The 22,472-nt window shown below is 46.6% G+C and overlaps 10 protein-coding genes across 10 annotated transcripts; 4 read left to right on the top strand and 6 right to left on the bottom strand.

Moving 5' to 3' along the window:
• Positions 1–602: 602 nt before the first annotated feature.
• On the top strand, positions 603–2,503 carry hsp70 (molecular chaperone Hsp70; the record flags this gene model as incomplete). Its single annotated transcript, XM_056648693.1, is given in 2 exon segments — positions 603–2,003; positions 2,015–2,503. 2 exon segments carry the CDS (start codon positions 603–605, stop codon positions 2,501–2,503), a joined length of 1,890 nt encoding a protein of 629 aa, XP_056495824.1.
• A 1,513-nt stretch (positions 2,504–4,016) lies between these two features.
• Positions 4,017–4,373, bottom strand: N7469_009787 (uncharacterized protein; the record flags this gene model as incomplete). The annotated part of the gene is made up of 2 exons (XM_056648692.1): positions 4,017–4,194; positions 4,351–4,373. The coding sequence occupies 2 exons, from the start codon at positions 4,371–4,373 to the stop codon at positions 4,017–4,019; spliced, it is 201 nt and encodes a 66-aa protein (XP_056495823.1).
• Positions 4,374–4,759: 386 nt separating this feature from the next.
• Positions 4,760–6,117, bottom strand: N7469_009786 (putative mitochondrial GTP/GDP transporter Ggc1; the record flags this gene model as incomplete). The annotated part of the gene is made up of 7 exons (XM_056648691.1): positions 4,760–5,095; positions 5,168–5,345; positions 5,413–5,546; positions 5,634–5,747; positions 5,811–5,852; positions 5,923–5,960; positions 6,033–6,117. The coding sequence occupies 7 exons, from the start codon at positions 6,115–6,117 to the stop codon at positions 4,760–4,762; spliced, it is 927 nt and encodes a 308-aa protein (XP_056495822.1).
• A 915-nt stretch (positions 6,118–7,032) lies between these two features.
• Positions 7,033–7,712, bottom strand: N7469_009785 (autophagy-related protein 8). The gene is made up of 3 exons (XM_056648690.1): positions 7,563–7,712; positions 7,178–7,410; positions 7,033–7,102 (listed from the first exon to the last, which is right to left on the bottom strand). The coding sequence occupies exons 1-3, from the start codon at positions 7,650–7,652 to the stop codon at positions 7,069–7,071; spliced, it is 357 nt and encodes a 118-aa protein (XP_056495821.1). The 5' UTR covers positions 7,653–7,712; the 3' UTR covers positions 7,033–7,068.
• Positions 7,713–8,670: 958 nt separating this feature from the next.
• hem13 (coproporphyrinogen oxidase) lies at positions 8,671–10,042 on the top strand (the record flags this gene model as incomplete). The annotated part of the gene is made up of 2 exons (XM_056648689.1): positions 8,671–8,880; positions 8,936–10,042. The coding sequence occupies 2 exons, from the start codon at positions 8,671–8,673 to the stop codon at positions 10,040–10,042; spliced, it is 1,317 nt and encodes a 438-aa protein (XP_056495820.1).
• Positions 10,043–12,248: 2,206 nt separating this feature from the next.
• On the bottom strand, positions 12,249–13,070 carry N7469_009783 (mandelate racemase/muconate lactonizing enzyme family protein; the record flags this gene model as incomplete). The annotated part of the gene is made up of 1 exon (XM_056648688.1): positions 12,249–13,070. One exon carries the CDS (start codon positions 13,068–13,070, stop codon positions 12,249–12,251), a length of 822 nt encoding a protein of 273 aa, XP_056495819.1.
• A 916-nt stretch (positions 13,071–13,986) lies between these two features.
• N7469_009782 (zinc-dependent alcohol dehydrogenase family protein) lies at positions 13,987–15,090 on the top strand (the record flags this gene model as incomplete). Its single annotated transcript, XM_056648687.1, has 2 exons — positions 13,987–14,500; positions 14,564–15,090. The coding sequence occupies 2 exons, from the start codon at positions 13,987–13,989 to the stop codon at positions 15,088–15,090; spliced, it is 1,041 nt and encodes a 346-aa protein (XP_056495818.1).
• A 397-nt stretch (positions 15,091–15,487) lies between these two features.
• Positions 15,488–18,108, bottom strand: N7469_009781 (putative microtubule binding protein HOOK3; the record flags this gene model as incomplete). Its single annotated transcript, XM_056648686.1, has 6 exons — positions 15,488–15,673; positions 15,737–15,832; positions 15,894–16,276; positions 16,333–16,445; positions 16,498–16,680; positions 16,733–18,108. 6 exons carry the CDS (start codon positions 18,106–18,108, stop codon positions 15,488–15,490), a joined length of 2,337 nt encoding a protein of 778 aa, XP_056495817.1.
• A 592-nt stretch (positions 18,109–18,700) lies between these two features.
• Positions 18,701–19,199, bottom strand: N7469_009780 (uncharacterized protein; the record flags this gene model as incomplete). Its single annotated transcript, XM_056648685.1, has 3 exons — positions 18,701–18,888; positions 18,978–19,002; positions 19,041–19,199. The coding sequence occupies 3 exons, from the start codon at positions 19,197–19,199 to the stop codon at positions 18,701–18,703; spliced, it is 372 nt and encodes a 123-aa protein (XP_056495816.1).
• An 844-nt stretch (positions 19,200–20,043) lies between these two features.
• On the top strand, positions 20,044–22,248 carry N7469_009779 (putative mRNA cleavage factor complex component Pcf11; the record flags this gene model as incomplete). The annotated part of the gene is made up of 5 exons (XM_056648684.1): positions 20,044–20,208; positions 20,274–20,684; positions 20,763–21,487; positions 21,561–21,756; positions 21,832–22,248. 5 exons carry the CDS (start codon positions 20,044–20,046, stop codon positions 22,246–22,248), a joined length of 1,914 nt encoding a protein of 637 aa, XP_056495815.1.
• Between the last annotated feature and the right edge of the window lie 224 nt (positions 22,249–22,472).

Below are 22,472 nucleotides of genomic sequence, written 5' to 3'. Positions count from 1 at the left end.
TGACTGGTTAGTGATGAATTCATGAGGTCATGACTTGGTGACATTACCATACTGTATCATTCCGGAAACAGGTACTGTTCAGCGGATCCAAGATCGGGCAAGTATGTATGGTATTGTAACTAGGCGAATGAATCATCCCGCCGATTACATCATACCCTGCCCCGCCAAAAGAAAATTCAATCGATCAGCAAATGAGTACATTAAAAAATGCAGTGCTATCTAAATGAATTAGGGATTAAATTACGGCAATTCTAGTCAATTCGTTAATCCTACTATAATTAAGCTGATGGAAATATCTACTAAATAATAGACTGCTCTAGAATACCCCCGTAGCTGAAAGAACGAACTGTTGCTGGGGCATCGAAGCCCGTGGAACCCGATGGATGCCCATGGAAGCTCCCTGACTAGAAGCTTCTGAGCAATACACCGCTCACTATATAGAAGGATTTCGCTGCTCACTCCTTTCTTTTCCTTTTTTCCTCTTCTTCACTTTTCTCGTTAACTTCTCTTCCATTGTATACTACACATATCTTCACGAATTTCCTTTTCCTTTCACTCCTCCGTTAACGACATTTACTCATTTCCACATACACACATTCACAATGGCCCCCGCTGTCGGTATCGATCTGGGTACCACCTACTCCTGTGTGGGTGTGTTCCGTGATGACCGCATTGAGATCATCGCCAACGACCAGGGTAACCGTACTACTCCCTCGTTCGTTGCTTTCACCGACACCGAGCGTCTTATCGGTGATGCCGCCAAGAACCAAGTCGCCATGAACCCCCACAACACTGTCTTCGACGCTAAGCGTCTGATCGGTCGTCGTTTTGCCGATGCTGAGGTCCAGTCTGATATGAAGCACTGGCCTTTCAAGGTCATTGAGAAGGCTACCAAGCCCGTCATTGAGGTTGAATTCAAGGGTGAGAACAAGCAGTTCACTCCGGAGGAGATTTCCGCTATGATCCTGGTCAAGATGCGTGAGACCGCTGAGGCCTACCTGGGTGGTACCGTTAACAACGCCGTTATCACCGTCCCTGCCTACTTCAACGACTCTCAGCGTCAGGCTACCAAGGACGCCGGTCTCATTGCCGGTCTCAACGTCCTCCGTATCATTAACGAGCCTACCGCTGCTGCCATCGCCTACGGTCTTGACAAGAAGACTGAGGGTGAGCGCAACGTCCTGATCTTCGATCTGGGTGGTGGTACCTTCGATGTGTCCCTGCTGACCATCGAGGAGGGTATCTTCGAGGTTAAGTCCACTGCTGGTGACACTCACCTGGGTGGTGAGGACTTCGACAACCGTCTGGTCAACCACTTCGTCAACGAGTTCAAGCGCAAGCACAAGAAGGACCTGACCACCAACGCCCGTGCTCTCCGTCGTCTCCGCACTGCTTGCGAGCGTGCTAAGCGTACCCTGTCCTCTGCTGCTCAGACCTCCATCGAGATCGACTCTCTCTTCGAGGGTATCGACTTCTACACCTCCATCACCCGTGCCCGTTTCGAGGAGCTCTGCCAGGACCTCTTCCGTGGCACCATGGAGCCCGTTGAGCGTGTCCTCCGTGACGCCAAGATTGACAAGTCCTCCGTCCACGAGATTGTCCTGGTCGGTGGTTCCACCCGTATCCCCAAGATCCAGAAGCTCGTCTCCGACTTCTTCAACAAGGACGCCAACAAGTCCATCAACCCCGATGAGGCCGTCGCCTACGGTGCTGCCGTCCAGGCTGCTATCCTGTCTGGTGACACTTCTTCCAAGTCCACCAACGAGATCCTGCTTCTGGATGTTGCCCCTCTGTCCCTGGGTATTGAGACTGCCGGTGGTGTCATGACTCCTCTGATCAAGCGTAACACCACTATCCCCACCAAGAAGTCCGAGACCTTCTCCACCTACTCCGACAACCAGCCCGGTGTCCTGATCCAGGTCTTCGAGGGTGAGCGTGCTCGCACCAAGGACAACAACCTGCTCGGCAAGTTCGAGCTGACTGGCATTCCCCCGCCCCCCGTGGTGTTCCCCAGATTGAGGTTACCTTCGACCTGGATGCCAACGGTATCATGAACGTCTCTGCCTCCGAGAAGGGCACTGGCAAGTCCAACAAGATCACCATCACCAACGACAAGGGCCGTCTGTCCAAGGAGGAGATCGAGCGCATGCTTGCTGAGGCCGAGAAGTACAAGGCTGAGGATGAGGCCGAGGCTTCCCGTATCCAGGCCAAGAACGGCCTTGAGTCCTACGCCTACTCCCTCAAGAACACCATTACTGAGGGCAAGCTCCAGATGTCCGACGACGACAAGAAGAAGATCGAGGACAAGATCTCCGAGATCATCTCTTGGCTCGACAACAACCAGACTGCTGAGAAGGACGAGTACGAGTCCCAGCAGAAGGAGCTCGAGGCCATTGCCAACCCCATCATGCAGGCCGCCTACGGTGCCGCCGGTGGTGCTCCCCCTCAGCAGCGCGCTGACGGTGAGACCGAGGAGAAGAAGGATGAGGAGGAGCTTGACTAAACGTATCGCCTTGCGAAGTTTTTTTGAAGTTTTCTTTTCTGGTTTCATGATATGGCTTAGCCACAGCCCGTTTGCTTTTTTTTACGGTTTTGTTTTACGAACTTATGGGATATCGAAGTTTTCTTTTTGCGATGATTGCATAGATCCGAGGTTATCTCTTGCTAGGTGAAAAAAAAAGTCCTAGCGAATTCAAAATTTTCTTAATTCATATCTTCATCCAATTCCAAGCAAAGTAAAAGTAATGAGTAGAGAAGTACTTGTAGATTATTTGGTCAACTGCGGGCATGCATTGAGCATAGTATCGCAGTGACCACTCTCCGCAAAGGAATGGGAGAACCACAGGTGATGTGAATTACTAGTAGAGTATTCCAGCTCTTTCGAAAGATCGCTAATGATTCTTTACTAATTGAGATATTAATGCGCTCTTAAAAACACTTATTTGCAACCAGTGCTGTTCCCTTTGAAGTGATCTAGTACACAGTGGAGTATGTTGATCCGACAGGATCCAAGGCCTCAATGCAATTTAGTCTGAACTGAGGTTTTGGGTCTTGTCTAGTTTTGTATAATAAGTATAGTCCCCGTCGTTTATAACTATTCGTAGGTATAGCTAAATATCCAATAGATGGCCCGACTTTATATCTGCATGACTGACGTTTGCCATGGTGGACCGAAGGATTCAGATATATATATGGTGGATGATTCTACACAACATAGCCGACTTTAGACGATACACTATATAAATTGATGCTCTCTGTTTCCTACACTAACTATTGCAATTATAGAACAGGATCTCAACTAGGGATAGACTTGTCTCATAAAATCTAGTCGGACAGCCAGTGCTTCAAGGACAAGATAGAAGATAGAATGCGACGAGGTTCTATCTTTGAGAACTTCGAGCTCCCAGAAAGATGAATCCCCGATTCCTACATGATTTCTATACAATTCATTGGCTAGAAAGGCTCCGTTTATTCTGTATCCACGTGAAAGATCTGCTTTGACACAATTCTTGTCCTTGAGTCTTTGAGAAGTTTCTTTGATACTCACTCTTGTGCATTCGATAGACTTAGTATAACGAACCTTCCGACCTGTCTTCATTCTTTCTATTTTGCTTGCCTAGCTACCCCCAAGATCATCACGAGTTCTTATATACGAGTATACTCGAACGTAGAGGTTTCAACTTGAGATATCAAAGAATTGAATCTTGTACCAGGTTCTTAATACATATGAGTTGTGGCGGTGTCCAGCGGTCATAATACTACAAGTCAACGAAAATATTGAGTCGACTCGTGAAAGACTCGACAACCAACCTATAGGCACTTCAGAAATATATCGAAGAGAGTAGAAAAAACGAAGGCATGCCGTATCATTTAACCAAACTCCAGCCCAACCCACAAAATCGAAGGGAATGGGAGACAGTATATACTATTGTACAAAATTAATTCCCAATCAAATCCTACCCTGTACAAAACAGCACAGGACTAGTATTATAAGGGTCACTAAACCCAAATCCACCCTAAACACCCTGGAAATCTCCATTCCACCACCGCTGTAACCGCTTTTGTCCCAATTGCATGATACCCCCGTAGGTGATTTCGGAGGCTTTTTCGGGATTTTTTTCGATTTGGTCCCGTCGGATTCGGGTCATTGCGGCGGATACGCCCATTGCTAGGGCGAAAATTGGATCGCCTATCCTGTTGGGTTGTTAGTTGTGATGTTATGGACATTAATTGAGCGGGTTGGGTTGGGTTGGGTTGGGTTGGAGAGGTGGTGTGGGTGATTCCATGGTGGGCTGGAGAGCGATGTATATTTAGAGTGTCATGAGTATCCCCTTGTCTCCACCAACGTACCGTGAGAGGAGGTAGGTGGTCATTGTGAGCTTGTCTGAGGTTTGAGCTGGAGCTGTGAAGTTCGGGTACGGCGCGGCGGATCGGGATGCAAATGGTCACGTGGTTGTGATCAAGCAAGTGGCTAGGTACATGGAGTATATGATAATCTATGATGCTAGTAGAGATATTGATAGGCTGTTTTAAAGATCGATTTGGCTTTAGACTAGAACAGAACCCCGTTGAAACAAGAATAAACCATATCTATAATGGAAAAAAAAATACATCAAAGAGCCCTTGGCCCTGGAAAGAGCTGGGAGAAAAGACCAGACCCGGAATGAATTAGAAGGAAACAAACGAAAAGAAACAAAATGTGGGGGAGAGTGTCTAAAAACGCCGCGGCTATAAAAAATCTTTCATGTACCGAATCTCTCTATACAACCTGTCCGAAAGCAGGAATCAAAGTCTGAGCCAGCCAGAAGCTGAAAACCAGCTTGGGACCGGTCATCAGGAGCTTAGGAGTCAGACCCTTGAAGAAACTGGTGGGGCCCTCGACCTTCAGCATGTTGGAAACAATGCGGAAACCGGACTCGGGGTTCTCGAAGTTGCGGTTCTGGATACGGGTCTTGATCACGTCGAGAGGGGCGGACACAATCAGGGAGGCACTGGCACCGGCAACGGAGGCAACGAAGTTCTGGCTCCAGGTGGCCTTGTTGTAGTCCTTCAGGCTGTAGATGTACTCCTTGGCAAAAGCAGATCCACCGAAAAGCTAGAACAAAAAAGACCAAAAATGTGAGCGCGTTATTTCACATGTCAGATTTCATGTGGGTCGTGGACTTACAGCGAAGGAACCGGGGGCGTTACGGGCAGCGGTCCATCCAGCTCCACGGTAGAGACCCATACCCTCATCAGAGATGATCTTGAACAGACCACGGCCACGGAATGCCTCGGGGTTAGTCTGACGCTTGATCTTCAGAACGTCCAGGGGAAGAAGGACGATCTCTCCAATTCCGATCAAACTGCAATCAATGTCAGCGATGTGGCGTCCTGGGTTTTATTGCAAAAGAGCTGTTCGTATTCTCATACCTGCCAGCAGTTGCGTGCATGATGGCCTTGCCGGTACCCTTTCCGAAGGCATTGTCGAAATCGGCACCGTGGTGCTGAGCGAGGTAGTCACGGGCGAAAGGCTGACCACCGTACTTGTAGATACGCTGAAGAACCTGAATATCGAAGCAACGGCATGTTAGTTGAATTGCCCGAGGACCTAGCACAATGTATGGGTGTATATCTTGTCGAAGTTGACGAACCTTGTAACCGGCAGCGTAGCCGAGACCGGGGAAGAGGGAGGTGAACTTGCGGCCGACGGAGGCATCAGCGTACTCCTTGAAGACAACCTTCTTGAAGTCGGCGGACGAGGTGATCTAGAGAAATCACAGTTAACAACAATTGCGGCGCATACTTTCGCGATCTGGCTCCGAACTCACCCGGGACTGGTTGCTCATCAACCGCTTTGCTGTAGTGTCGACCTAAATACAAAGGCGATTAGATATTGAGGGAATGGCGCAGAAGATGATTGAATTGGGGGGGTTTTCGTACGGGATGGAAGACCATCAACTCGGCGATACCAGCAGAACCTAAGTGACAAGCGAATTAGCTGGATACTCCCCTCGTGTAGTGAACGCAGATTATCTCGAGAGGTATCTTACCGGAACCGAGGAGACGAGCAGTAGCGGACTCCTTCTTGACATCCTTAGAGGCGGCGCCGGCACCGGCATGGGCAATGGGAGACATCTTGACGTTGAGGGAGCACGGGGAGAGGATGGAAGTGCTGCATCGTCCGCGTCTTTTTGGATTTTTTGAGGGCGGAGTGGGTCGGACTAGTCCCGATTTGGGGGTCCGGAGTCGGAGATACAGGAACGGCTATATAATCACCAATTTTATTATCTAGGTAACTATAGAATAGACATATCGAAGAAGAAATATCAAATAAGCAACCTCAATCAGTATCCTATGATTGAATCAGAATGGGTTGTATTCATTGTCGTAAATACCCTTAATTCCTTTGTGCCTGAGCACCCATTTATTACCACCCGCTTGAAGCGATCGTACGATCTTCGGGAATGGATCTATACACTACATACTCGGGCTCCGACGCAACTCTTCAAAGAAACCATAGATGATACGAAAGTGGGAGGCTAAAGGCATTGATGGGGACCCTATTATCAGATATTGAAGACAGCCAGTACCTATCACATCCAGTCCTGCTAAGTCCTGGTGTATTCATAATTTCTAGTACAGCAATGCGCATTCAGGGTCTGCCATAAGCATAAACAGACCAGCTATCAGGGGTTCCCCTATCGCTGGCTTCCAGAATATACTAGACACGCTACAAAGAGCCTTCTCTAGCTCTCTGCTTCCACAGTCCACTCGTGTCTACTCATTACAGGGAGCATGTCTCGGGTGCATGGGGTGTCAAGCATATCAGATCGAATCTTATTTGATTTCTTAGCAAAGACCGGTGGCCCTGCACGTAGCAAAAGATAAAAAGCTCAGAATATGTGTGCACAACTCCGATGAAACGCCGCATGAACGTGAGAACCGACACCATCCCGAAAGGTTGTATGAGTCTCACTTATCCGCCACGTTAAGCCAGCAAGTATCGAAAACCCATCTTTCAATACGCAAAAGCTGCCCGTGATAATGTTATATCGCAAATGAGACCAAGTTTAAAAGAGTCAACCTTCACAAGCCGCCGAAAGTGTTCTCTCCGGAGTACCTAATTATCGAGTTAGCACCAATATACCATTTTCCGAGGTTTGAGGGTAGCTTTATAGGATGGGGGATTACATACGTGATGTACAAGAAACCATCTTCGTCTTTGTGTTCTTCGTAGATGCTGCTCATGAGTGCGGCTGTAGGCGGCAATACCTCATCGACGAAGATGAAGATGGCTTTCTCGGGAGAGAGCTTGATCCGCTTTCGAATCACATAGACGAACTGGCCTACGGTGAGATCTGCGGGAACAAGGTACTTCTTCTTGTCGATGGTGGCGATGTCTGATTTCTCGACCTTCTCACAGATGACCTGAATTGCGATCCGTTAGCTACCGAACAAGCGGTGAGGCGGGGAGAAAGAGAGAGAGAGATGATGATGATGATAAGAATAGTTTCACTCTTATGTGGCACCGGTATCCCGTTCGAATGAAATCCATCGAAGAGATTTGAGGGATAACTTACTGGGATCCGATCAGCATATTTCTGACGAATTCGCTCGGCCTCGGCCTTGCGTTTCTCGAAGGGGTGCTCGTCCTTGAACTTCGATCGCATGGCTGATAAGAAGATAGGTAAAAAAGCGGGTCGGTGGGGATAGGAAGCTTGGGAAGCTCGGGGTTCGAGGAGGAATAAAGTGGTTGAAGACCGCGAGATGGAAAGAGTAGTTTGAGTGTAGTAGTTGAAAGATGAGGAAGAAGGAGAGGGGGTTATCGATGACAAAAGCATAGGCAACCCCCGCTGACGTTACCGTAAGGAATCATTGGGGAGGGGGAGGCGGTGAGTCAGGCGACATTGGGATCACTTGACTCTGTCATTTGATGAGATGTTCATACTGTAGTTAGTGATAATGTAAATGGTATGGATCGTGTATTATTCGATGTATTATGTATACGGCAGAATTATCTATAATGAGTACACTTGACTCATATCACTTTAGATCTACCGTATGGATGCTCATATCATCTTGACCAACGGTTGCTCCACAATCCCGGCGGAGTATACCGGAGCCTCATTCAAGCATACAGTTGAGTATTGTTAGTATGTCTAGTAAACATAGATATCAAGATGGGATATTACGTCTGGTCTGGGACCGTCGGCAAAGTATGTAGTCTCCTACATTCACAGAGCAAATATGACTCTAATATAGAGTATTCCGCTCTGGTCTCTAGATATGGTCCATCTCCCGCCACCAGTATACCAATATATCTCTCTATTCTCTATCTATCAATATAATTAGGCTCTCACTATCCCCCGAGAGTTTTGTATTTAATGATATTTACCTGGATTGTATCAAAGTACCCAGGGTAACCTTGGCAATCCCATACTTTGAGCATTTATATTGTCACGTGCGAGCTGTCATGTGCTTACCTCATCAACCAAACAGTGCAAACACTTCCATCTCTTGTCGCATTGCCTGATTGTCGTACGAGACTCCGGTCGATGGTTCTACTTATTTGAATGGATTGAGTTCTACTTCAATTGTTTCTCGCCGACACTCAATCCTACCATTTCCTTGCGCAATAGACTCTTTTGTATTCGGCAATCAGCCGCCCAAATTTCCTCCGCTGCGAAGATGGCTTCACGATCATTCATGCCTCTTCGGAGATCATTGGGTCAACTGTCCGCTCGAAACACTCGGTTGAACACTCGTCATGCAGGCCAATCTCTCCGTCGTTACGGTACAGAGCAGGGACCGCCTAAGAAACAGCAATTCACCGTTTGGCGTCCCTATCTGCGATTAGCCATTGGAATTCCTTTCATCAGCGCGCTGATTTACTCCATGGTATGTTAGAGATTCTTTTCCGCGTCGCGAGATCATCGATTGACCCTCTAATTAGGCTACCGGAGATATTACCGAACTTGATTCGCCCTCGATTGTTGAACTCGATGAAGCTATCAAGAAATCGTCCACGATCAACGAGTCCTCGCCAATGCGCCTGCGAATGGAAAAGCTCATCAAGGAGAACCAGCAGAAGATTATTGAGGAGCTGGCTAGGATAGATGGGAAAGAGTTCAAGACGGATACTTGGTCACGTCCCAATGGTGGTGGTGGAATTTCTTGTGTACTACAAGACGGCAATGTCTTCGAGAAAGCTGGTGTCAATGTCTCCGTAGTGTACGGCGAGCTACCCCGTCCGGCAATTGAGAAGATGCGTGCCGACCACAAGTCCTTTGTTGGCTCTGATGTCGAATCGCTGTCATTCTTTGCTGCCGGTCTCTCCTTGGTCCTTCACCCGCACAACCCCATGGCGCCGACAGTGCACCTGAATTACCGATACTTCGAAACTTCTGACCCGAAGGATCCTATCAACGGTGATAAGAACTGGTGGTTCGGCGGTGGTACCGATCTGACCCCTACTTACCTGTTCCCAGAAGATGCTCAGCACTTCCACAAGACCATCAAGGATACATGTGACCGACACGACGCGACTTATTACCCCAAGTTCAAGGCTTGGTGTGATAAGTACTTCTATATCCCCCACCGCGGTGAATGCCGGGGTGTCGGTGGCATCTTCTTCGACGACCTTGATGCTAGCTTCCTTCAGGCTTCCAGCAGCTCTTCCTCCAACCCTCAGGAGACACTTTTCTCTTTTGTTTCTGACGGCCTGACCTCCTTCTTACCATCATATGTTCCTATCATCGAAAGACGAAAGGACATGTCCTATACAGAAGAGCAAAAGCAGTGGCAACAACTCCGTCGGGGCCGTTATGTGGAGTTCAACCTGGTCTACGACCGTGGCACTAGCTTTGGATTGCGCACTCCCAATGCTCGTATTGAGAGTATCTTGATGAGTCTTCCTCGGACTGCCAGCTGGGCTTATATGGATCCTGTCTCTGGCACGAGAACCGAGAGTATGCCAGTTGATGAGGAAGATCTTGCAGAGAATAAGAAGAGCGAGAAAGAACTCATGGATGTGTTGAAGCATCCCCGGCAATGGGCTTAATTCAAGTGCCTTTCTGCTGTTTATTATTGGGTGGCCTTAGGGCCAAAATGTTTGCATATACTTCACACTTTGTATCATTGTGTATCACCATGAAGAATGTTTCTTTATCTCTGTTTGTACACTACTATATACTGTCACCAATATATCGATCGCGGATACATCGCAAGGCAATCTCCTTCACTGCTCTTCTTTTGCAGGTATAACTGATCTATCTGACCTTATCCTCGGTAAATCATTCAAACGGATATTTCCCTCCTGGAGTTCAATCAGGTCTTATATCCAGGTGACCTGATACTTCCTCCGTCAATGGATTATTGATTTGGTTAATGATGGTATGGAACTCAAACGAGGAAATTCCAACACTTTCAAGAAAGTCAAGTCCAGCAGCACCTGATGGATCATCCGGAATTGACTGCGAATCCTGAAAGGTTGATCGCACAGCAGCCCCATTATCTGCAAGACTAGTTCTCCCCATCTCAATCTGTTGAGTCACATTAAATGAATCATGTTGAGAAAATGTATTACCGGACAAACTTCGTAACCGAAGACCCTCCTGCTCAACCCTTTTGGCGAGTATCTGTAACAATCCTTCAATACGAGTAAATTCTTGCTTTCGAGCGGTAGCGACTCTATTTCCCCAGATTATCAGTTCATCGAGGATGGCGTGGGCGTTTTGACTGTATAATCTGTCATGGGTGCTAGATGGGAAAAGTGCCTTTTGCCATAGTTAAATGGACGGCGGCGGAGTAGGTCATTTCGTGATCGAATGGTAGGAAAGTTTCTGGGATCTTTTAGTCTCTTTTGTTTTGGATCAGATTTGCAGGAAAAGAAGTTCAACTGGAATATGCTGGTCTGCGTACCGAGGACTCCGTTCTCACTGCCTATTATATGAAGGGTTTTCTCGGCAGACTTGATCCCAATTGATATCAAGGATTTGGGAAAAGTGAGGAATTTTTGCCAATCTTCTTCTTCTCGGCCTAGTTTCTCCAATCTTTCTTTTAGAACGGGGAGGAGGAGGGGCCTTGTAGCAACTACAATGCACTATTTGTCATTGATGGTAAGTTTAAGAAGAACAGGAATCTTTGCCTTTGACAGATTTCACCTGGTGATATAGCAGAATCGTGTGACGAGTCTCATCTGGGACATTTATTCCGGAATCATGGAAATTGATATTGAATATATCTTCAATTTCTTCTGCGTACTTTGCCATTGCTTCGAGGATGCCGCGGGTTATGTCCAGGAATATGGCAAGCTGAGTTTTTTCTGTTTTGTATATGGCTAACTTTTTCGTTGTGAATTAGAGATGGAAACCAGAGGAAAGAAGGGAAGTGATATCAAAATTACTCCCAATTATAAAAGAGCACATGCGTGTGAGCCTTACTTGGAGGCTAAGAGCTAAATTCTGCGGACTTGATGTTGGGGAATTCATCATTGTAGTAATGTCACCGTCTTGTTCATTGGAAGACCTAATGATGGAGAGAAATGGGAATCCATCATGTGTAGAGACCATCACAGATTTCGACATCGGGCAACTGTTGCAGATCCAAGTTCTTTTTCAGGTAGTTGTGTATGCCTTCCTTCTAGTTGTGCTAGACGTATAGCGTGACCAACCTACTAAACGGTATTTAGCAAGATGTTACTTCATTCTGATGCGATGAGATAGTAATTACATGTACGTGAGCTGCCTCCCTGTGATCAATTGCGTGAATCTATTTTAGGCGGGCGTCGGGTTCACCAGGGGATTAATGTTGGTCAGAAATTAAAGCTAGCGGTGGAAAAATAATTCTAATCACGAAGTACTTATTGGGATTTCAATTGCTAAATCATAATCATGGAGATATCTTGCTGCTCATCATTCCGGACAACTTGACATTGAAGATCGGAGGTCGTTCATAGTTTGAGTTGTCTCGGGAGTGCCGAGTCCCCACAGCAACTCTCGGGATATCAACCCGAGATAGGTGAAGGAAACCGATGCAATGCAGGTAATTTGGTTTCAAGGTTGTTCTAGATTAGTTGGCTCTTTCCCCCTGAACACAGTAGTGAGAATGGAAATATCGAAAATCAGGATATGGTAAGTAGTACACTCAATCTAGTAGGAAGAGTAGTATCGGTTGTAATGAATTATCAGGCTCTCCTATCTGAAATCCAGATGTAACATCATGATGTATAGCGCATTGTAAATTTCACTGGATATACTCAGTAGTAGCTAGCTATAGGCTCTCCTAGTATATCCATACGGGGAGTTATTCCCAGAGGGCGCAGTAACTCGTCCTTCAACAACCTCAAACGGACCATCAGCCGTCTTGACAGTCACCATATCGCGGGACTCGAGGATAAACCGTAGATACCTTTCAGGAACCGTTTGACCCATATGAACAATAGCAGCAAATGCAATGTCTGACCCAGCAGTATCTTGAACACTGAATGTATACCCCGCTGCAATGCACATATCGCGCTGGCGCCGGCATTTGGTCAGTCCGCCACTTTTGGATATCTTCATGCCAATGCCTTCGATAGCATCATCTGCAATGGCTTGTATGACATTGGACTCTGACATTATGAGCTCATCGAAATGGATTGGAACATTTGTTCGCCGGCGAAGAGATACACTCTCCCGCCACGTTGCGCAAGGAGCTTCCAAGACGAAGTCGAGTGCAAGTCCCTCAGGAATAAGTCTTAACATACGAAGAGTCGTTTCCACAGTGAGTCCGCAATTAGCGTCAACTAAGAAGAACTCTCTAGGCTGTCTGTCTGCAAGCGAGGCAACGATACGAGCAGCATCAGCTACAGGTTCCCCAGCAATTTTAACGGAATGTCCGATATAGCCCTTCCTCCGATGCTTAGCAACATGCATGCGCATTTCGTCTGGTTTTCCGACATATATGGATGAAATAATTGGTAATTTCACGTTTGTTCGACCGCCCAAAAGTTCACACACTGGCATCCCAACAGACTTCCCAAATACATCCCAGCAAGCGATATCAATAGCCGTTTTAGCATGCTCATGTCCAAGAAGAGCGTGATTCATTGCTTCATTGATACGGTCAACCCTTCGCGGATCAAGACCGATTAAGTAAGGCGCGATCTCAGCTATCCCAGCGCGGACTCATTGTGCATGGGCAGCGACAAAAGTAGTGCCGAATGGTGTACTTTCTCCCCAGCCTTCTATGCCGGTTTGGGTCGTTATGCGGGCAAATGTTGCGTCGAATTGGTGGTATTCTCTTCCCCCTGAGAGTCTGTATACTCCTCCCGAGTAAGGAAGATTGACTTGGAATACATCGATTCGTTTGACAAAAAGACCTGACATGTTACAGTTTGATATAGGAACAATTATAAATTTTCTGATTCTGCAACTGCTATTAGAGAATAATGTTGAAGAGCTTGGTTCACAGGCTAGCAATATCCCTCCTTGGTCTACTTCTAGTATCTACTATAGATGCATTGATGAATCGGGATTGAAGGAATATCACGTCTACCCCCACGAAAACGACTCATTAACTCGGCAATTCCGTCATATTAGCTCCATCATGAAGCAAATATCCCAGTGAAAAGGGAATATAGTCGTGTAGAGTCAACGGGTGTATCGGCTTTGCCGATATGACTTGGTAGTGATACCGTTGGCCAAAGCGGGCAAGAAAAGTTGCATCACGCATTATCCTTTCAGAATAAATTTTATTTGAGGCCCCATTCATTTTGATCCTGATCCAAACTCGACGTTTCTGATGAGAACTCAACGGAGATTGGTGGAGTGTTGTCGGCATCAATCCCGAATCTTGTCTTTCTCCGCTTGTTGCTAGCCGAGGATTAGCAATCAAAGTCTAACTACATCATCAGGTGAGAACTATCTGATATCAAGAGGTTATGATATAAAGATACGATTCTCACCAAGCAGAGGTAGTATCTTCTATCCAATACTGAAACATTGAATCTGAAATTCGAATAAAATGTCATTTCCAAAGATATCTTCACGTCGAGCCTTTCGACGAACAGACGATTATACACCCGGTACCCCGAAACTGAAACTCGTCAATGAATCACTACCACCTCTGGGCCCAACAGCAGTCCTAATAAAAGTTCATGCGGTAGCCTTGAATTATCGGGACGCGAATATTGCCAACGGAGGGAATCCATGGCCTGTCGTGCCGAATGGAATTCTTTGCAATGATGCAGCCGGAGAGGTCATTGCTGTTGGGGAGAAAGTGAAGACTTTGTATATTGGAGATCGAGTCGGTCCTATTACTGATACGGAGAATATTTCTGGTCGTGAAGTTAAACGTTCTTGGTTGGCGGCTGATGAAGATGGTGTTATGGCGGATTATATTGTCTTCGAGGAAAATGTTCTTTGTAAGATTCCTGGATATCTTGATTGGGTTGAGGCTGCTACGATCCCTTGTGCGGGTGTTACGGCTTGGTCTGCTTTGAAGGGTATGAGTATTGGACAGACTGTTTTGATTCAAGGTATGTGATGGATGTTTTCCTGAGATATTGGTGAAGATGAGAATCTGACTGATCTTCTTTTAGGTACTGGGGGTGTTAGTGTCTTTGCACTTAAACTTGCGAAGGCAGCAGGTCTTCGAATCATCTTGACTTCCTCGAGTGATGTCAAACTTCAACAAATGGTGGATAAATACCCCGGCATGTTGACGATCAACTATTCCACGACGCCGGACTGGGATCAAGAGGCCATGCGTCTTACCAATGGCGAGGGTGTGGATATTGTTGTTGAGAATGGTGGGACCGGATCGCTGGTGAAGAGTCTTCGATGTACTCGTCGTGGTGGTGTTGTGAGTCAAGTTGGATATTTGTCGAAACAGGATCCTCTTGATCTGCGAGAATTGGTCCCAACTATAATTGATCGGAGGATTAATCTTCGTGGTATCAATGCTGGATCGAAATTTGATATGGAAGATTTCTGTGCGGCTTTATCAGCGGCTCAGACTCGTCTACATGATCTTATTGATAAAGTGTTTCCATTTGAACAGGCCGAGGAGGCGGTTGAGTATGTTTGGCAGGGCAAACAGATTGGCAAGATTGTTCTTCGTCTTTAAGTGATGCTTGTACTAAGTAAGCAATTCAATTTCATATACTGCGTGGCTATTGCGCCGCAGAAACTACTGCCTTAGCATCATCTGAGCTCGAGTAGAATGGCAGTTGAGATTTGAAGTCTGAAAATTGTGCTCGTCCTTGAGCATAGGATTAAATTGACTAGGATGGAGTAGTATTTATTTATTCATGATCCCGGTTTGATCTATTGAAAGAAAGACATAAAAGTATGAAAACTCCAGGGGAATATAAACAGCGAAACAATCATGTATTCTATGTGCCACAGGAAGGATTCAATTCAAAGGTATATAGGGGAATCCTGGGGAAAATATAAATAGAAACTACCAAACAAGAATTTATCAGTGTGAATAGCTCGAATTGTCTGCCTGCAGCACTTGAGAATTACTGCCCGGCGACGACGCTTCTTTGCTTGGCCAGCCAACCGCGAAGGTCTGCCGTATTGGCACCGTGTCGAAATCGGGAGACGGTCATGTTATTGTTTTGCCATCGACTTTGGAGATGATACCAAGCCGAGCTCACGAGGCTAAGTTCGCGAGCTTGGTCGTCGATGATTCTCTGGAGTTCAATCTGGAAGATTAACCATGGTTAGTATGAAGGCATTATGGACTAGAGTGAGAGTTGTTGACTGACCTCGCGTTCTTTAGGAATACCATCGTCGAGGTTCTCTTCGTAATTCTTCATGCGTTCACGCAAGGATTTGATGAGCTCGTTTTGTTGTTGGATATACTGTGTTTAGAAACATAAGCAAGTATTCCATGAACACAAGAAGAATGCATTTCAAACTTACCTCTGCGCGCTGAGCGAGTCGCTCAATATTCTTCTCCAGAACACCAGCGCACTGTTTCAAGAGCTCAAAGCTCGACTTTTGAGGCGTTTCGCCCCCTTCGCTATTGTGAGTCTCGAATTCTCCAAGGAGCATTTGCATCTCAGTCATGACCTCTTGGTCTTCGGCGCTGATTTCATTCTGTTTATTTTCAAGCATCTTTCGTAGATCCTCTCGTTCGGCGCATACTTCGCGTACCAGGGTTTGACTGGCCTCAACCTCGGCTTCCAAGTGGTGGATATTCTGAGAAAGATTACTCCATTCACCTCGTAACTTGGCCAGCTCGTCCGAGTTGTGCTCTTCCAATTCACGGAGCATATCTGCTTTTTCATGGTCGAGGAGACCGACTGGAATGTTGGTTAGTTTGTTTTTTACATAGCTCAGTTGAGCAGGGGAGACTGACTCTGGGTCTGTGCATCTGATAGATCTTTCTTAGTGGTGTCGAGGGCATCTTGAATCTCTGCGATCCGTTTGAGATTGCCAGTATAAGTTTCATATAATTTCCAATAATCGTCACTATTGACTAGGATTAGTAATTTGTTCGAGGAACATCGCTATGCAGACATACCTCTGTGTAGTATTGGTACGAGCAAGCTGGACAGATGCGTTGAAACTTTCAGAAAATCCCTCAGGCTGAAAAATTATCAGTAAGACGAGAATCACAAATAATGGTACGCTAAGACCACTTACGCCAGTAGATGGTGGTTTCGATGCCTCCAAATCCCGCTTTAAGTCATCATTCTCAGATTTACTGTTATCGATTAGCGGTCCGCCGGGTGATGAGACAAAGAAGATGAACATACAGCTGGGCCTCACGCTCGCCAATCGCCTCAAAGTCCTTTTGAAGCGTTCCCTGCATCTTGGGTGTATCGGAACCAGGAGACGAGGTGCCAGGCAGACCTTCTAACTCGCCAAGGCGTTCACGAAGCTCACTAATCAAAGCATCGTCTCTCTCATGTTGCTCATCGGCACTCTCTAAACGCTCAGTGAGCGCGTGGTTGTTGAATTCAAGTTGTTTCTTGAGGTTCTGAATTTCATTACACTCTTGCTCGATGCGCGGCAGTAAATTGCGTAGCTCTTCCAGCTCCACATCACGCTCCGATGTCCATCTCTGTTGCGAATCTGACTCTTTCAGTTGCTGCTGAAGATCCTTAATCTGGTTTTTAAGTGTTGAGTTCTCTTTCTCAAAATCTTGGCTTGCTTGGAGCTTTTGTCGGTATTTCTCGGCGGCGTTTGCTTTACGGGCAAGTTGGTCTCGGTCGGTTCGAAGTTCATCATAGTCATCTTGTAACTTTTGATAGCGTTGATTCTTGACCTTTAATGACTCCACAGTCATGAGAAGACTGTCAATTTCGTCTTGGGCGGCTGACAACTTTGCCTCCTGGGATGCAATCAAGTCATCTTGCTGGCGCGTCTTGCTCTCCAGTGCCTTGGCGTTAAACCCAAGATCCCCCTTTCCAGATTTCAAAGTCACCAATCGGTCCTCGGTAGATGCCAAGCGGTTCTGAAGGGTATCATTGTTCTCTTGCAGGCGGGCCAGACGGTTATGCATATCTCCGAGGTCCTTCTGCAGTTCCTTCTTATCATGAGTAAGACGATCATTCTCCGCCAACACTTTCCCGACGCGCTCCTCGAACTTCAGTTCCAGATCTCCCGGATTATCAGCTTTGGCTATCTCCTCTCTCAGTTCATCGGCGCCATCGAGCGGTTCATGCTCGCCATCTTGTGCCTCCTGAATGATCTCCTTTAAAGCTTCTTGGGTTGGAGTGCTCAGTTCCTGCAACGTTTGGACGTAGGTAGCCGCATTGGGCGAGTATATAGCGGCGATCAGAAGGATCTTGAGGAGTTTATTCGTTTCTTTAGTCGAGGCTTTCTCCGCAATGGCTTCCAGGTCGGGCGACGGGTCAAGGCCGGGAGGGATAGTATCGTTGTTCTGATGCCGAATGTAGTTGGTTAGAAGTTTGTAGATGTGCTTCAAGTTTTGCCATTTCGACACCCAGTGGTCGCCGGGTTCGCGCTCGGGGATTTCATCGAGAAAATACTGCGGGTCAATATCCTGGAGTATCTCCCATATGATTACCCCGTCTGTGAGATCCTCGGTGGCTCGAAGTGTCTTCCCCAGGGAAAAGCTGTTGATCCATTCCAATAAGGCCTGGGTCACGGCGTGTTCGGACGCCATGACAAATAAGACTCAGTAGCGTTTGATTTCTTAAAAGAATGGACGTGAGTACAACATTCCCAGGCCTGCGCAGGGGTGGAAGAGGTGGCCTTGTGAAAGTTGCGGGATCCACGCGCGGCGCGTTCGGGCCAGCAAAAGGTCGCTAGTGGGGATGATCGGCTGGTCTAATCAAATTAAGCAGTTCAACATTTAAACAATTTATGTATTAATATTTAGGTATGACTGAGAAGTCAAGAACAATAAGATTAATCCCATAAGTCGTATATAAATGGCCAATGTATCCCAACTTGGCTGGACTGGCTATCAAATTCCCATGCATCATATGTATGTATCAAGCAAACTTCCCATACTGAATACAAAGACATCAAAAAAACAAAGCAGAACAGAAACAAATAAATTCACTCCAAGTGCATTGTCGAGTACATTGAACATCCACGTGTCAAAGTGGATAAACTGATTAGGATGGTCATGGATCATGGCAGGTCCTGGCAGCCAGCCTTCCTGCGTCATACGTTCCCAAGAACCCGCTGTGGTAAAGTATTTACGAAATCAAAGCTCAAAGCTCTGGTGAGGTCCTGGTCCCTTTCTCCAATTAATTCCCATTCGCAGAGACTACCTGGTCTGCTTCGATGGTTGGTTTATATTCGGAGGATTCTGCAGAGAGGGTCTCCAAAGTGTTGGTTGGAACTTCGGCGGCAAAGCCACTAGATGCACTGTTAGTCTGGATCCAGTAGATTTTCCACAAGTTGCTTATTATGGGTGAATCATACTTGATCAAATCTGCACCAGAGAAAGTGTTAGTCTTATGTATATTCCTTGGCTGAAGTGGGGTGGATAGGCAGAAGTAGAAGTAGAAGAATAGAACTTACGGTACTCATGAGTGATAACACCACCCTGTAGATTAACAGTCAGGTTAACAAATTCCAAATTACGGATGGAAGTGCATCAAGTACAGATTTCACAATTGAGGCCTTTGCCTCGTCAATGTTCTTAGAGGGCGTGCCCTTGGGGAAAGTAATAATGACGGACTTGAGCGACTGAGTGGCCAGCGCAAGTGAGAGGAATCCAAGCAGGACAAAAAGCAACTTCATTGTGGATAGATAATTCTGATAATTCTGTTGAGATTGTGTAGAGCAAGTTCAGGCAAGTTCAAGTTTGATTAAATCAAAATGAGAAGAAGAAGGGAAATGCGAAACACTCGAAATGCGTCATCTGTACATCACGTGACTGTCTGAATAAGCCGCGCTTCTTTCTCTGCGGCAACCTTCAATCTTCAACCACCTTCGCCCTTTCTCTCTTTCTGTCTTCGAGCGTTGCATTTCATAACATTCACCCAGCTTACTGCTTTATTCGGTTTTATTTCGGATATTGATCTTCTTCCTTTCCCTTCCTCTCCCCCAGCAGTACAGCTCGTCATCCCCTTGATCATTGACGTGGAGGAAAAAGCAGTTGGACAGGTTGTAGGGGGTTCGGATTGGAGGACAAGCGTATCAGTTGTTTTTGTGTTCTTCGTTTTCAAAAAGTCTCGCGAAAATAGCTAGCAAGCATTTATAAGTTCCGACTTTTCTTCCATCTCGTGTTGGTTGTGCTTTTTGCCTCGGGACGAAGTCGAGCACTAAGAGAAACGAGCCTTCGGTGATAGTCAGCCGAGATCCTGATCCAATCCTTCGCACAAAGAAACAAGAAAAAACAGAGAGAGAGAAAAAGCAAGAGAATATCATCCAAGAAAAAAAAAAACAGAAGAGAGGAGAAAAAAAGAGGGACGATAAAACCAAGACCGGAGACTCAAGTGAGCTCGGGATATCACCGTGTAATCTCGGCCATAGTCACTCGGCTACGGTGAATATCTTCGTTTCACACTAACCTGAACTTTTACCCTACAGGATTACTCACCTTTGATACCTCGCCTTCACTCATTACTCGTCACTCGCCATCATGTCCGGCTTACCGTCAGATGACCTTGTCGAGGATTACAAACTCTCCTTGGAGGATCTCACCACCAATGACCGATTTCAGATCAACAACTTGACCGTGATAGCCAGGGAGAATACGGAACATGCTTCGGCGATCTCCAGAGTTCTGGAGGACCATATTTCGCAGGTAGGTACTCGCTCTAAACCTCATATCGTTTTGGCGCAGGCCAAGATCCTGACAGCCAATTGTAGACTCCTCCAATGCAGAAATTACCGGCCTTATATGTAGTCGATTCTATCGTCAAGAATGTTGGAACCCCTTACACGCTCTTCCTTGGGAAACATATGTATCAGACATTTATGAATGCGTATGTGCTGGTTGATCCGGCGACTCGTCGCAAGTTGGACGAGATGCTCAAAACGTGGAAGGAACCTGTTCCCGGTTCCCTCGAGACTCGCCCTGTCTTCCCTCCTGAAATCACTCGAACCATAGAGAATGCTTTGATCCGGGCACGCACTGCTGCGATTGAACGAGAAAGACCACAAGTCAATCGTCCTCGTGGTGGAACTCCGATAGGCAGGTCTAACAATTCAACACCACCACAAGGCATGCCTCGTCCACTGGCTCAATATCCCAGCAATGGGCGACCTCTACATACACCGGTAGGATATACTATGAAGGTGGTGGATCTTTGACGAAAAAAAAAACCCCCCCAAGCTAATCGCTTTCATACGTGACAGACACCTCCTCAGGGTCAACATCCAGATAGGACCTTGGAATCACTCAATCGAGATCTCGAGGCTTTGATTACTGCAGCCAGAACCAACTTCGCCAATAGTCCCTTCGATCCTTCTTCTCAAGCCCGTTTAAAAGCGCTGCTTGACCTTCAAAACATTCTTCAGAACCAACAGCTCACTCCTGACCAGCTGAAACTTGTTCGAGACCAAGTCTCGACTATGGCAGCCTCAACTTCGATTCCTTCGACTCATAGCCCAGTTCCTAGCATGCCAGTCCAGCCCGTTCCACCTCCAGTTCCAGTCCCAGTATCAACTCCACCAACGCAGACACCTTCTCAACCATTGCAAAATCTACTGAATTCGAGCACTCTCGCCGAGCTAATCAGAGCAACCGCCAATCGACAACAACAACAACAACAACCAACTCCACCTCCACAGATCCCCAATATTCTTCCTCAGATGCATCCACCTCAAATGGCGGGCAGCAGTACACCGCAGCCACCAGCCCCCGCCGAAAATTCTCTCATTGCAGCCCTTCGAGCACGCGGTCTTATACCTTCCCAATCGGCACCTCCTACTATGTCTTCAGGTGGTACGCCGCCAGTGGGAGGACCTTTGCCGTTCTTCATCCCTAGTCAAACACACTCCACACCACCAGTGCCAACACCACCACAAGCGGGCACTTCAACTTCATCCACAGTCCCTATGAACACCGTCTCTATGAAAATGTAAGATCTATAAAACAAAACACCCACTCAACACAATATTTCTACTTGACCATTCTGATACTGATCATGTTAGTCCTCGGCTTGCTCTTGTGGTCACTCTCTATGAAGCAAAGTCTAACCGGTGCGGAACTTGTGGCCGCCGCTTCCCTACTACGGACGACGGAAGAGAAAAGAAAGCACGCCATTTGGACTGGCACTTTAAGACTAATCAGCGGATGGTTGATGCCTCTAAGAGAGCTCAGAACCGCAGTTGGTATGTCGATGAAAGGGTAAGTATATCACGGCATCTTTATTTGTTCTATCTATACTATACTTTCTTCTTTGAGGCTGACGAGGATCTATAGGATTGGATCAAGTCTCGTGAAGCTGGCGATGACTCCGGCCCGGCTGATACGGAGAACACAAAAGAAGGAGAGACCGGGGCAGATGGTACTGCCTCAAAGCAAGGACCTCCCAAGTCATGGATTAGGGCACCGAATGATGCTAAGCTTCGAAATACCCCTTGTCCGATCTGTCAGGAAATGTTCGAGTCGACGTGGTCCGAGGACGTACAGGACTGGATCTGGCAAGATGCTGTCAAGATTGCGAATCGAGTATATCATGCCAGCTGCTATGCTGAAGTTACTATGGATGGACCAGCGCCTCGAAGCTCGACACCACAAGCACGAACAAGCACGCCTGATTCTGTACTTGGGAAGCGAAAAGCTGAAGGCAATGATTCCCCCGGGAATAATATGCGTATTAAGATGGAACCTGCATGATATTTGTATTATCATAAATGAGAATATAATCATCACCAAATATCAATATCAATATCAACATCAATCGCCAATTCAATAATCAAACATGAGAAGTAAATAAATAAACCACTCCATCGTGGTATCATGACGTTGCTTTGCCCCGCTCGGCGCATCTCCGCGTTCCCCACGTTTCGTCGTATAAATTTGGTCTTTTCTCTTTCTCTTCTCTCTTCCTTATCTTCCTC

The sequence above is a fragment of the Penicillium citrinum genome (assembly GCF_028827155.1).
Source record: "Penicillium citrinum strain IBT 23319 chromosome Unknown utg000009l:1.0-4274883.0:1.0-4276374.0, whole genome shotgun sequence".
NCBI lineage: Eukaryota > Fungi > Ascomycota > Eurotiomycetes > Eurotiales > Aspergillaceae > Penicillium > Penicillium citrinum.
The sequence above is the reverse complement of the archived record's forward strand: the minus strand, read 5'-3'. Positions and strand labels throughout refer to the sequence as shown.